The sequence below is a fragment of the Cibotium barometz genome, chromosome 44 (genome assembly GCF_041138505.1).
Source record: "Cibotium barometz isolate CiBa-2024 chromosome 44, ASM4113850v1, whole genome shotgun sequence".
Taxonomy (NCBI): Eukaryota; Viridiplantae; Streptophyta; class Polypodiopsida; order Cyatheales; family Cibotiaceae; genus Cibotium; species Cibotium barometz.
The window spans coordinates 44051943-44067335 of NC_141089.1; the positions used below are offsets into that span (position 1 = coordinate 44051943).

The 15393-nt window shown below is 42.7% G+C and overlaps 1 protein-coding gene across 5 annotated transcripts in view; it reads right to left on the reverse strand.

The window, feature by feature from the left end:
- Positions 1-15393, reverse strand: part of LOC147613327 (uncharacterized) — a 97582-nt gene that overhangs the window by 69261 nt on the left and 12928 nt on the right. For all 5 annotated transcript variants that reach the window (XR_015263407.1, XM_086782622.1, XM_086782624.1 and 2 more), the window contains 7 exons: positions 3085-3234; positions 2952-3007; positions 2794-2872; positions 2632-2696; positions 2500-2548; positions 2254-2387; positions 2068-2160 (listed from right to left, as the gene is read on the reverse strand). Coding sequence is in view for 4 of the 5 variants with exons in the window: in XM_086782622.1 (XP_086638748.1) it covers positions 2068-2160; positions 2254-2387; positions 2500-2548; positions 2632-2696; positions 2794-2872; positions 2952-3007; positions 3085-3234 (626 nt within the window). In the remaining variant the exon portion in view is untranslated. The remainder of the gene's footprint in view (positions 1-2067; positions 2161-2253; positions 2388-2499; positions 2549-2631; positions 2697-2793; positions 2873-2951; positions 3008-3084; positions 3235-15393) is intronic.

Below are 15393 nucleotides of genomic sequence, written 5' to 3' on the forward strand. Positions count from 1 at the left end.
GGAAGAGATCAGTTGTTGCAGAAGAGGAATACAGGCGACGACCCAAATAGCAGCAGAAGCAGAAAATGGCCAAAACCCTCTACACCGACCACAACAGGACCTAGCTAGAGCCTATGAGCACAGCCCACACACGAGCGTGCGTGAGCACAAGGCTAACAGGAAAATGACAAAGACAGCAGACGTGGCATTGGCGAAGACAGCAGCCACGACCACACACACGCGAGCAAAAGGCACTAAGAACGCTGGCAAAGATGGCAGATTGGCCACTAGCAAAGACGGCAAGTCAGGAGCAGACACAAGAGATTTTGTCCATCACTTGAGCTATGAATTGCCATTGAACACTGTCAAAAGCCTTTTCAATATCTATTTGCATAATTAGTACATCCTAATTCGTATATTTAGCATATTCAATGCCTATATAGGCATTTGCGATATTATCCATGATTTGTCGCCTAGGCACAAGACAATATTGAGCAGGGTGCAGCCCATAATGAAGGACATCTTTCAATCTGTTGACTCTCTCACACACACTAGACACATGTCAACGCACCCACACTGTCACACACACACACGCACATATCACACACTTTTTTTTAAGTAAAAACCAGTTTTCTTTTACCGAGAAACAATATACATGGGAAGGATGTACTTCAAAGAGAAGTCATCGAAAGAAGAAAGCTAAAGACAGTATAAAAAGACTTCAAACTCTGACTTCAGACTCTGGGATGTCAATAGCCTCCAACTGTTAACAATCATGTAGGGACTGGCGAAGATTGGCACGAAAGAAAGCATAAGCATCTAGACAAGGCTGTCGAAACATAGTATGGTTCCTACCCTTCCAAATAGTCCAGAGTGCCCATCCAAATGATGAAAGTGTCAAATCCAGCCATGCAAGATGGAAGAACACCAAAAATCTAGAAGGGTTTTCCTCCTTTGAACGATGGAAAACATCCTCGAGGTTGTGAGTCAACACTTGCAAGAAATTCTTGGACACCGTGCAATGCCAAAGAAGATGAGGAACAGACTCTGCATGTCGCCGACATCTACAACATCTATCACTGGAGATATGTTGTTTTGCTAGAAAAGTAGAAACTAGAAGCATTCCCACAAGGCATCTCCATAAGGATAGACGTTGTTTAAGAGGCAGCTTATAACCCCAAATTATTCAAAGCCTTTGTTTCCACCATTTAGTATTCTTTTGCAGACCCCATAAAGTATCAACATGAGGCTGAATCCAGGGTGAAGGAAGCAACAATTTGTACACATCCCACCACTAAGTATTCTTTTGCAGGCCCCATAAAGTATCAACATGAGGCTGAATCCAGGGTGAAGGAAGCAACAATTTGTACACATTACTTTGGCAAAAGCGCATTCAATCGAAGAGAGCTAGTATGACCAACAAGTTGCCAATCATGAACTTTGTCCTGATCATCCAAGGGTGGGATGGGTTCAAAAGGCCGCAACAACATAGTAATAGTTCTCCACACTCTCCTGTGATGCAAATGCAAGTCCTGTTTTAAACAGGCTTGGGAAAGTCATCACAAATCCCTCATCTGTGACAACATCCGCCACAGTGGTAACTCCAATAGAGGCCAAAAAGCATGCCTTTTGCAGTTCCAAAACTACAAGTGGTCGAGGAAACACTGAAGACCAATGGATGCTTTCCAATCGAAAAGAATTCCCAGTCAACGCATCTCTACCATGCCAGCGAATAGAAGACAAAGCTAATTTCCAATTACGAAGAAGAGAAGATGCATAAGAATTTTTCCTTCAAATTTACTAAGCACTGCTTCCCAGCAAGAAATGTGCCAATTGCCATAAGCTCTAGTCTTGATGGAAGCACACATGCCTGCAAGCATTATGGCCCGTGTCTGTTGAAGTTGAAAGAAAGTGAGAATCATGGTGGCCTGCCTTTCTTGCCAAGAGATGATAATGTAGATCAAGTATATTTAATCCACCATGCATTTTAGGAGTACAAACCAAAGATCGTCTCAAAAGACATAGCGCTACACACACACACACACACACATGCACGCACGCACACATTTATAAAATGTTTAAACTCACCCTTCTGGAACTGCTTGACAATGTCCAAAGAACAAAGGCAATACAAACATCACAGCCACACACAACAATGTGAGGAAGCAAGCCTCAAGTATCCTGCAAAACACAAATCAGAGAAAAGAGTATCAGAAGATCAACTGGGTTGCATTATTAAAGATACATCACCCAAAACACTACCAATTGCCTAACCTCGCAAAACGGTGAGAAGACATTGGCCTTATACGAGCCAACCACCCATGAGAAATGTTCACCAATGCCCCAAGGATTCCAGCACCAATACTCGTGACTATGAACAGTGGAAAATCACTAAGGACAAATTCAGGCTGCCAAAATAAAGCTTTTGTTTATGTCCAACCATGAAAAAAACTGCAAAAAAAGTGCTTCATTTCTTTCCAACGGAGACAACAATTAAGCACTTTAAGCGATAGGATTAACCTGAAGTCCATGCAATGATAAGGTTCCAGGAAGCGAAAAAGAGAACGCTCTGCATCATAAGAACTTTGGATAGTCAGGTTATCAACAAAAGGCTTGGCATACTTGATTTATGCTTCAGAAAACTGAACATACTTTTCAGTTAGCCAAGACAGAATCATCGTTGCAACTGTGGTACATACTAATGATCGCCACATCACCTGGAATCAACAGGTCATCATGCTTTACCTTCTATTCAAACACCAAAACAGTTCAACTCCAGAGGACTTTCAAAAAGTTACCACATTGGGCTTCCACCTTTCTGGACCAAAAGCTCGAAGCTTCTTCTAGTGAATAAAGAACACCACCAACTGGAGCCCCAAAGGCAGCAGCCAAGCTGCAAAATGTGAGAAAATAGTAAGAAATCCATGTACAAACAGATCTTCCAATCAAGTTCAGAATAACAAATAGAATACCCTGCTGCAGCACCAGCAGAGATGAACTCCCGCCGATCTTTGTCGTTATAGATATCCTGTGAAAGAATTTACAATTTAGACATTTTAAAGAAATCCTCAAATAATGAAGTCGTACTGGCATGAAAGTACTGACAAATGGCAAGGGTCTTAGGTTAAGATTGTCAAGGCATCTTCTTGAATCAGATGGCTTCTGTTTTTTGTGCAAACTATAACCGCAATGCATCCATGTTAAAGTGGAAGCAACAGCAGCACCAATATGCACCATAGGTCCCTCTTGGCCGATCTGTAAGCAAAAATCCAATTTAAAACCTCGGATACATCAACCTTCCAAAAAAGCAAGTAGAAAAAGTCAAATAAATCATATAAATGTGTGTTTCTTTCCAGCTTGACACTACAAGCACAGCTGCATGTGAACCACCAGGAAGCTGTTTGCCGTTCAGTTAGGACCCGTAAGGCATCACTTGGGTGCCCAAAGAGCACTACAGTGCAGTATTTGGGCTGCCAAGAAGAGATTAATGTCACCTAAAATCATCACTTTAACTCTTTGTTCAGTATTTGTAAGTTCCTCTGCTCAAGCAACACACAACTTTCTCTTGCAAGCAAGGTTGTGAGAAAGAAGCTATGGGTGTCAATTATATTGTACATGTTATGTGCCCAAAATTCACAATTCGGTGACGCTACACAATTCCCTAATGATTGAGCCCGGCTACAGTGCCTGCTCCGCCCAGTTCAGTTGCCGCCGCTGCCCAGTTCTGCTGCCTGTACTGCTCCCTACCGCCGCCTCTGCCGCCCTCAGTCCCTGCCCAGCAGCACCGTCAACATTGCAAGAAGCACCGCCAGCACCACCCTCAGCCGCCGGCATTGCCACATATACTCTTCAGCCTTTTCAGCAAGAGGTTCGATTCCAGTTTCATAGATCCGCCGTCCAGGTTAAAGGTTCCATCGCCAACTTGGTGTGTGCTTTCTTGAGGAGCTTCTTCAGGATTTTCTACAAATTGGGTATTGAGTTTTCTTGGACATCATTGAGATTTGGATTTGATATCAGATTCTGACATTGGTACTAGCCCAGTGAGAGACTCTTGTGGGTCGTCCTTGTGGTGTGCTTGACATCAGAGATCTTGTGCCTCGACATTGACTTCGACCCAGATTTCTACATCGACATATTTGTTTGATATTGTATTCATTGATTGTATTGTTCCTGGCTTGGAAAAGCCCGTGGATTATTCCTAAAAGGGGACAGGGCCTGTTCCTTGCTCAGTGTGGTGTAATATGTAAGTTCCCTGTACCCTTCTCTCTCTCCCCTCTCTATCTTTATCTCTTGGACAAGTGGTTGAATCTGTCACGGCACGCCTTGCTAGGCTTACCTAAAGCCCCAGGAATACAAGCTAGAGATTTCTTGGATCTTTCTTGGGATTTGATTCGGACACTAGATACTGGTGCTATCCCGGTTGTGAGAGAATCTTGTGGGTCATCCTCATGGTGTGCTCGGCATCAGAGATCTCGTGCCTCGACATCGACTTTCTACATCGGCATATTTGTTTGCTTTTGTATTCATTGTTGTATTGATCCTAGCCAGCGTGCCTGTGGATTGTTCTTGAATAAATTCCTAAAAGGAAGCGGGGCCTGATCCCCGCTCAGTGTGTGTGTACTATGCAAAGCTCCCTAAACCCTTCTCTCTCTCCCAGCAAGGCGTGCTGTGACAGACTTAACCACGTATCCAAGAAATAGAGATAGAGAGAGGGAGAGTCTCAATCACTCGAAAAGGCCAATAGTACCTGGTTGCCAATTTAGGGTGTGCACCCTCTTTGTCACGCCTCTTATTAAGTCTTTATTTCTCAAATTTCAACAATACCCAATCATTCTCTTTGACATCAAATTGCCTTCTATTCTTATCGGCGGCCTTTTTATGCTTGTCTTGTGACCTTACAATGGCTGTCCGTACCTAAGCAAAGGCAATATCCAAGTCTCTTGCATACTTATCCTTTGTGCGAAGAATGGGTGGCAAAACCACCTTACCATAAACAATCTCAAACGGGGCATTTCCCGTAGATGCATGCACCATGTGTTGTATGTAAATTCCACAAGCGGTAAGTACTTCTCCTAAGAAGGCTTTTGCTCCACCACATAACATTTCAAGAGGTCCAACATGGCTGAATTTGCAACCTCACTTTTCCCATCCATTTGAGAGTGATAAGCTGATGAGAAGTCCAATTTGGTGCCCATATTATCAAATAAGACCCGCCAAAAGAGACTTGTAGTCCTAGGATATCTATCTCCTACAATGGACTTCGGCATTCCATGATGCTTAAACACTTGTGCAAGATATATTTTAACCATGTGCTCAACTTTCATGGTCTTCTTGACCCGCAAGAAGTGAGCTTTCTTGCTAAACCTATCCACAATTGTCCAAATACTATAATTTCCTTGGCAAGTCCATAATGAAATCCATTGTAATACTTTCCCATGACTACGTGGGAATAGGCAATGGTTGAAGCAATCCCGGTGCCTTTTGCCTATCAAATTTCACTTTTTGACAGGTGATACATGCACGTACATGTGCCTCTATGTCCTTCCACATACCTTGCCAAAAGAAATACAACTCAATCATGTGCGTAGTAGGCATTATGCCTCTATGACCAACATATGGAGGCACATGGCACTCATCCAAAACCTTTTACCTCATGTAATACACTATATATAAGCAATTATCTTTCATAAGATAACCCTCTTTGATCACATATGAGACATGTGCATAACCAACCATAAAATCAGCCCAAATAGTGACAAAATCATCATCCGTATGATACAAATCACGCATGGCAGACAAGTCTCCATGAGAGGTAGCCAAGATAGCTGCTACATACAGCTTTCATGACAATGCATCTGCCACTACATTCTTCTTTTCTAGGGTATGCAAGATCTGAAAATGAAACATAGAGAGAAAATTAACCATCCTCATATGCTTCTCTGACAATTTATATACCTAGATGAATCCAAGAACATGCCCAAATTCAACTTTTAGGAATGTGCATGTTATATACTCATGGTAGTCAACCCACAAGACTATAAAACTATCAACTCCATTATGCATAGTATAGACTAGATACTACGACATCCCCACTAACGTCATCAGTGCCCAATAGTGGGTGTAGAACTCTGTATCAAGATATGCTCTCACACACACACTCCACACACACACACACATAAGAGCATATATTCACACAAAGTCCTTCGTACTGAGTTTCTGTCAAACCTCCGGAGATGCAGAGTAGACTCAGCCATAATGAAGCCTAGCACTAAGAGAAGTAGCAAATAGAAAGAATTAGTACAGCAAATAAATAGTTAATAGGGCAGAAGCACCATTAAAGATAGAAAGAATAAGCATAAAATCAATTGGCTGCAACTCGGACGAAAACTTCACAATGTGAAATCTGCATGTCCGCTAATACGGCTGAATTATATACCTAGATAAATCCAAGAACATACCCAAATTCAACTTTTAGGAACGTGCATGTTATATACTCATGGTAGTCAATCCACAAGACTATATAACCATCAACTCCATTATGCATAGTATCCCCACTAACGTCATCAGTGCCCAATAGTGGGTATAGAACTCTATATCAAGATATGCTCTCACACACGCACTCCACACACACACACACATAAGAGTATATACTCACACAAAGCCCTTCGTACTGAGTTTCTCTCAAACCTCCGAAGATGTAGGGCAGACTCGGCCATAATGAAGCCTAGCACTAAGGGAAGTAGCAAATAGAAAGAACTAGTACAGCAAATTAGTTGATAGGACAGATGCACCGCTAAAGATAGAAAGAATAAGCATAATATCAACTGGCCGCAACTCGGACGGAAACATCACAATGTGAAATATGCATGTCCGCTAATACGGCTGAATTATATACCCAGATGAATCCATGAACATGCCTAAATTCAACTTTTAGGAACATGCGTGTTATATACTCATGGTAGTCAACCCACAAGACTATATAGTTTAGTTTGGGTAAAAAATTACCTCAAACTCTAGTGATCTGTCTTCATAGTAGTGAAATCAGCCCCAAGAAAGTAATGTTTCCATATGGTTAGTGCATGAATTATAGCCAAGAGCTCTTTCTCATAAATGCCAAGAGAGCTCTCTCCATCATGCAATCTATGGCTCTCGTAAGCCACAGCATGTCCCTCTTGATTTAGGACAGCTCCTATGCAATTTCCAGATGCATAACATTCCACATTGAATGGCTTTTGCAAATTCGGAATAATCAACATTGGACCATGTGTAGTTACATCTTTCAATTTAAGGATGCATCTCTCTCTACATCAATCCATTTAAATACAACCTTCTTCTTTGTCAAGTCATGCAAAGAAGAAGCAATCCATGCAAAGTGCTGAATGAACCTACGGTAGTAAGAGCCTAATCCAAGAAAACTATAGATCTCATGCACTAATCTCAATTCAAGCCAATTCCGAATCACACCAATCTTTGCAAGATCCATCCACAAATCTCAATTCAAGCCAATTCTGAATCACACCAATCTTTGCAAGATCCATCCACACTCCATCTTTGGATACAATATACCCAAGATAGTGTATCTCTAACAAGAAGAACTCACTCTTTTTTGCATTTATAAAGAGTTTATGCTTACGGAGTTCTTTAAAAACAATAGCCAAATGAGCTCTATGCTCTTCTTTGGTCTTGGAGAAGACTAGGGTGTCATCAAAGAAGACACCTATAAATTTCTTATATCCATGGAACATGCGATCCACCATTCTATTGAATGTCGCCGGGGCATTTGTAGGACCGAAAGGCATAACAAGATACTCATAAAGCCCAAATGTTGTCCTGGAAGCAGTTTTATGTACATCCTCATGCACCACACGCACTTGATGATACACTCTTGAGATCGATTCAGCAAAAGCATGCCGATCCATTCAACTTGTCAAGGATGTCGTCTGTGCGTGAAATCCAAAACCGATTCTTAATGTTGAGCTTGTTCAAAGCTCTATAATCCACACACATACGAAATGATCCATCCTTCTTTTGAACCAAGAAGACGGGTGAACAATATGGGGAAGAGCTTGGCTGAACCAAACCCTTCTCAAAAAACTCATTTACCTGCTTCATAATCTCTTCTCTTTGGGATGCACTCACACGATAGAGTGGCCTATTAGATGGTGAGCTAGCCAGCACAAGATCAATGCAACGATCTTCCGGTCGTACGGGTGGGAACTCATTTGGTAACTCATTAGTAAAACAATCACTGTACTCTTGCAAGAATTTCAATCTATCATTATTAAGAGTGTTTACATGCAGATTAGTTTCTTCAACATGATCCCGTACAAAGATCAAGTATACAAAAATACTCTTTTTCATTACTTTCTTATTTGTGCATAGGATACAATGGGGATGGTATCACCCTCTTCACCAGCATCAATTATATGCTCTCGGCCTTTATACATAAAGATGATTCTATTGGTCTTGTAAGCCTTGTGCGGAGTGTCAAGGCTTTCCAAGAATACATCACAACCATTCAAAGGCACTACAATAAAGTTTTCATGATCTCCATAGCCTTGAATGTGTATGTGCAACTTACCAATAATTGGCCTAACCTGCACTTCTCTACCAACAAAGGCAACCCCTACTTCAATTTGAGGACCCAAGTTCCCCACTTCAATACCCAAAGCAGCTGCCATATGTGTAGATATGAAGTTATCAGTTACACAATCATCAAACATGAACAAAATGGGCTGATCGTTAAGCTGTTCCCAAGCTTTACATACAACCCTGTCTTTGCTATCATGTGAAGTATTCCCCTGCACAATCGGAACCATATGCACATTGGGCTTTGGTGCATTCACATTATCACGTTTCTTCTTGTTTGGGCATGCTTTTGCAATATGCTCAGTGCTACCACAACCCCTTGCTCAGATACTACTCTTTATGCTCAGCAGGAGACTATAGTCTTTAACTTTGAAGGGACGCTTCTGTTAAATTAATGTATCTCAAAGTGTGGTGGTGGTCAGCCATCTTCTACACGTGGATATATAAAGAGCATCTGCCCCCATTGTAAATTCAATCTTATTCATTGCTATATCAAGTCAAGCGTTCGTCAACTCTCTATCTCCTTGCGTTTTCTCTCTCTTTCGCTCCCTACCTGCGTTTGTCAACTCTCTGCGCCATCTCTCTCTTTCTCTCTACGTGTGTATGTGTGTGTATTCCGCTGCACCAATTCTGACATGGTATCAGAGCAGTAGGCGCTCGTGATCCTCGGCTATGCACTCCGCACGAAGAGGAAGGTGAAGGCTGGGAATAGCGAGCATCTGCAGCAGCCAACTAAAGTGAGCAAGGAGGCGGCTGGAGCTAGGTGTGCAGTCTAGCGCAAGGGCAGCTGTGTTGAAAGGGCCCGCGTTTTTGTAGGCAGAGCACACAAGCGTTTTTTTCTTGCAAGCAGCAGCCAGCATAGCCGAACAAAGAGTAAAGCAGTGCTTGGGTGAATACCACAAGCGGCTACAAGGCAGCGCCGGTGGTGATGCGCAGAGGAAGGCAGTAAGGAGCAAGGCGAGCAGACCGGGTCGACTGAGAAGAGGTGGACGGAGTTTTCGAGATGGGACTCCCGTGTTCGAGCAAGGACGACAAACTGAATGGCGACAATTATGCGCATTGGAACTTGATCATGAGGCTATGGTTTAGCAGAAAAGGCTTATGGGACATTGTTGATGGCTCGGAGGAACGTCCCCGAAGGGATAGCAATCGGTTCACACGTCTTCAGGAGGAGGAGTTTCTCAAATCTCTTGTGGATTGGGATGCTCACAATGCGAAGGCGATGTCGGCGATTGCAGAATCTCTCACCAAGGAAATTTCCCCTGCCATTCAGACTTTAAAGACTGCCAAGGAAATGTGGTCAAAGCTTGCAGGAATGTTTGATCGAGACTCAACAATGCGAGCAGTAACCCTTCTCGGCCAGTTGTTTTCCATCAAGTTTGAAGCCGGGACCTCTATGCAGTCATTTCTAATGAAGGCAAAGGTTATCCATGATCAGTTATCGGCTATGAATAGTGCGTTAACTAGTACCCAGTTAGCTGCCTTGGTTCTTACGAAGTTGCCTGAGGAGTACGAGATGGTCTCGAGGGCATTACGCTTACAAGTCACGAAGGAAAAGCTGGAATTTGATGATCTCAGCTCTTTTCTCATTGAGGAGGAAGCAGTGCTCATTTCCCAAGGCAAGATTCGAGTTCCGAATGATGTAGAATCGGCACATGCTGCATCGGAATCCAATAAGAAGTCTAGGAGCCGTTGTTATAAGTGCGGAAAGCGAGGGCATTTGGCTCGGGATTGCAAATCCAAAGCTAAAGCTCAAGGCTCGACGAATGAAAGGCAAAGGCAAAGCTGACGAGGATGACAGTGACAGTGATTCTACCAGAGATGCTACGGCGTCTGCCGGTGTGGCAAGGACTACACTGGCACATGCTCCAGCATTCTAGCTTGGTGGATGGATGCTACCACGTGCTTCAGCCAGAGAGAGGCATGTGAGTGGCAGAGAGGGGCAGTCTGTGCTCCCGTTTTGATGACTTGGACCCGTGTGTCGGAGTTCAATTTCTGGGTGTATTGGAACCGTGTGACGGAGTTCAAAGCACATGCATCTGGCAAGAAGAATGGCTTGACAACACTATGGACGTGCTTTTGTTTGCAGTTCATTGTGGTAACATTATGGACGGGGTGAGTTCCTAGTTCATTGTCAGAGAATTTTGGGCGTCATGTGTCGATAGTTCAATGTTCAGGAGATCTTTTGGACGTGTGTGTTCTCAGGATCATGGATGTGGAGTTGTCTGCAATTCATTATTCTATGTGGCAGCTGAAGCTCAAGATGGCATTCCTTGAGGAGACAGGTTGTTTGGTGCATTTTTCGAGGTGTATTCGGTATCCGGCCGGTACTGAGGTGTCCATGGTTGCATCTACATCAACTTGGCTTGTTCATCTATGCCCACTATGAGCTACAGAGAGGGTGTTAAATTAATGTATCTCAAAGTGTGGTGGTGGTCGGCCATCTTCTACACGTGGATATATAAAGAGCATCTGTCCCCATTGTAAATTCAATCTTATTCATTGCTATATCAAGTCAAGCGTTCGTCAACTCTCTATCTCCTTGCATTTTCTCTCTCTTTCGCTCCCTACCTGCGTTCGTCAACTCTCTGCGCCATCTCTCTCTTTCTCTCTACGTGTGTATGTGTGTGTATTCCGCTGCACCAATTCTGACAGCTTCTTGATAGACTTATTTTTAACCTTTGGACCATTTTTATCTTGGTTTTGATCCTTTTTAGGTGCCTGACCACTATTTTTCAGGTTTTGGACAGCCCTCTCTTTGTCTTGAAATGAGGGTTTAGCCTTATTGGATCGACTCAACTTGAGTTCTAATTGCTCATCCGTGGCAATGGCAGTTGCGATTAGTTGTTGTAAGGTGTGACCAAGATACATTTGTAGTCCCGCTTTGTACACGGGTTGTAATCCCAATTGAAACCTTCTCTTCCTTTCCCCCTCTGGAACACGCATAAATGGAGACACCTCCAAAAGCACTTTCCAAAACTTGTGCACATATGCATTCCCTGTTTCCTCTTCATTCTGCTTCACCCAATCCCACTTCATTGTTATCTCATTTAATGCATTGGAAGGCAAGAACTAAGCATAGAGCCTCTCCTTGAATTCTTTTTTTTAGTAAAGATGTATTTTTATTAATAATAGGAAAAGAGTACATATAAATTGTGGGATAGTCTTCTCAAACAATCAAGAGAAGAACTACCCACAGAAACTGCTCAATCCAAAATCCTCTTAGTGAGTAGTTTCATTGCAACTGACTCCAGTCTGTTTATACTCACCAGACTAGCAATGTTAGCTTTCACTAAACAAATAACTTTCTTAGGATCTACACTTTGCATGCCATCATTAACAAAGACCAGAGTGTTCCTCGTAGACCATATCTCCCACAGACATGTAAATCTTGCAAATCCAAAAAGGCTATTACTCTCCTCTGCTGGACTAATCTTTTTACCCAAAACCCAATGGGACCATGTGCATTGCAGCCCAAAAATGTTCCCCCCCCATTTAGAGAGTTGTGTCCAAAAGGATCTTAATGCCGGGCAATCCCAAAAGGCATGCTTGAAATCCTCGATGGCTGTTTTGCATCTTGGGCATATCCATGAGGCCATATTTGTGATCATCAGCTTACAGCCTAACGGAAGAGCCCCAACCATGATTCTCCACAAAAAAGTCTGAGCATGTGTTGGCAGTTTGGATCCCCAAATTCTTTTGCATCTGGATTCCCAGCATTTGTCCGGCCAAGCTACTTTCCATATTGTATTGAAATGTTTAAAATCTCTCTTCTCTTGCATTAATATCTGATAAAATTGATTCCCGACCAAGGGGAAGTCCATCTGTCCACCCCCAATCTTTGATCCACCTTTCCGTAAGCTTAGAAGTATTGATAGTTAGCGTCTTGAGCTTACCAATAATTACATGCACATGATTCTTATCAAATCTTGAGAGACCATACATGACAGATAGCTGATCCTCATCTCTCCACCCCAAAAGAGGACAATCCCAGAAATCCTCAAATCTGTTTATCCCTTTGTTGTTGAGTCTTTTGCTCACTTTGGGCTCAATGAGGGCTAATGGGGGGGAAAAAACTGGGGACCACCAAACATTATACATGAATAATGAATTTCCGTGATTCTGGGAGATACCTGCCATTGAATGAGGGGAATGATCCTCTTCCATTTTTTAATCAAAAATTCAGCAAAGGGCATATTTTTAAAGACAAGAGAAGCATGGGAAAAGATCTTATCAATCCAAGAGAGTCCCCTCCATTTGCCTTGCCAACTCACAGTCATATTCAGAGAAAGCTCTTTAAGCATCCTAGTCCAAGGTTGACTCTGCTTGTAGAAAGGAGGTCAACATTTTTGGCATTCTCGCCATTGCATGTGTTTCCATGTCTAGGATGCCAATTCCCCCATCCTTCTTGGATTTACACACCTTCTGCCATGCCAAGAAGGAACATGGTCTCTTGCCCTGCTTATTCTTCCATAGAAAAGCTTTAGCATAGCTTAAAGCTCTCTTCCAAAGGCATGCTGTAAAATCTATACAAGGAGTGAAGAAGTGAAAGCATGCCAACAACACCATGTTTACTATTACTACCCTTGAATGAAAGGGAAGAAATACGTTGTCCCAAGCTCTAAATTTGGCTATGAATTTGTCCATAAGTCAGTCCGCTATGTCTTTACCTGAAACATCCACTCCCATGGGGCATCCCAAATGTCTAAAGATCTGGCCTTGTTCACAACTTGGCATTCCCATCTGGTTACATCAAAGGATTTATCCTCGGTTAAACTCATTAACCTTGACTTGTGAATGTTACATTTCGAGCCAGAAGCATCTGCAAAGACTTGTACAATTGCCAAAGCCTTTCTAACATTATCATTGGATGCATCCAAGAAGAGAAGTGAGTCATCAGCAAAGCATTGAATCACCATCTGCAGTTCATCATTCACTTGTAAACCTTTTATTTGATTTTCAGCAGCTGCCAACTCAAGAGCTAGAATCAAAGAATGAGAAATTATAGCAATAACAATGGAGCAAGAGGGCAGCCCTGTCTGACCGACTTTTTAAGGTTGAATGAGCCAACCACAAAGCCATTGAGCATAAGACTTGACTTAGCACCAAAGCTGAGCACATAAATAATGTTTGAGATTAAGGGTCCAAAATCCAACTTGGCAAGCACTCTGCTAAGAAATGACCAATGGACTCTGTCATATGCTTTCTCTAGGTCCAGTTGCAGCATGATGCATTTTTGCTTCTTCTTCTCTGCAAGCTCTTTCCCTAATAGGGTTGCATATATGTTGTCCATTATGGATCTCCCCTTAATAAAAGCCATGTTGTCTGGGGGAAATCACCTTTTGCAATAATGGAGTCATTCTCGTTGCCACAACTTTAGCTATGATTTTATACAAGACTGTAAGCATGGTGATTGGCCCCCAATGTGAAAAACATTCGCAGGCCACCTGTTTAGGAATCAGTTTTATTAGCCCTTCCTTCACACTACTCTCCAATTGTTGATGCTTGAAGGCCTTATTCACAATGAAGGTAACTGGAACCTTAAATATGACCACAAACTCGAGGAAAAACTCCACAGTAAGGCCATCCCAGCCAGGGGATTTATCCTTCCCATTACTGTGAAAGCATTCAAGCATTCATCTTCCTGGAAGTTCCTCTCAATCCATTTGGCTTGGTCCAGCTCCACTGCCTGAGGGATAATGTCCAGAAGCCAATTTTCAGCACGGAATCTTTCCGTGGACTCATCCTCCTTCAGGCTTAGAGTATCCCCAAGGAATGCACTCCAGGCCGCAACCAAATCCTTGGGGCCTGAGATCATTTTACCATTGCTATCTCTAGCCTTGGAGATGTATTCTCTATCCCTCTTCTCTTTGAGAGCTTTGAAGAAGAATTTCGAAGGGGTTTGAGCTTGACCAAAGTACAACTTTCTTGACAATAATCTCCCTTTTTGAGCTCTCCTATTTTCTATCTCCTCCCACATACTTTTACATTTGATAAAATTTCTCAACTCTGCTTGTGACAAGGGTCTGAACTGTCTAATCAAAATCAAAGCATCCCATTCCTCCCGCAGTGCTTCTTCTTCTTTTCTCCTCTTTGCTGCAATGTCCTTTCCCACTTTTCTGATTAAGCATTGCATCTCTCCCACAAATTTCACCCATGCTTGGGCATCGTGATAAGCCCTTACTTCCAACCTTGCAATTGCAACTCTAGTTCCATCCACAATGGCATCTTCCCTGATAAGAGAATTATTTACAATGAGTTTCCTCTTATGAAAAGGCAATCTATCCTCAGCCCAGCAATTATTGCTCTCCCAAACCCACCTCAGGGGAAAGTGATCAGAAGAAGTGGTTGCGTGGTCAACCCATGCCTTAAAGGTGTGAGGGATCCATTCTGCATCCTTGTTGAAATAAACTTTGTCAATCCTGGAAGAGCTAGAAATATACTGCAAGCTGAAATATGTATGTCCCGGTGTAGAACTCCAATCCCCAAGGTCCCAAGCATCCACCAGCCTCTTTTGCATAATAAGCTCTTCCCATTTGGTTTTCTCCGAACCCAGAACTACATTGTTAGACCCTAACCGATCCCTCTGTCTGACCACCATGTTAAAGTCCCCAGCCATGATCCATGCTTTCTGATTATCAAGACCACAAATCCATTCCCACATCTCCTTTCTTTCTTTAGATGAGTGTGCTCCGTACACATTAATTAGCCAGAATTGTTCATCTCCCTTGGACACTTCAATAACCAAGATTCTGCCCGAGGGATGGTTAGCGATCACTGTGGGGTTCCATGAATTATGTACCACTATCATCACCCCACTGTAAC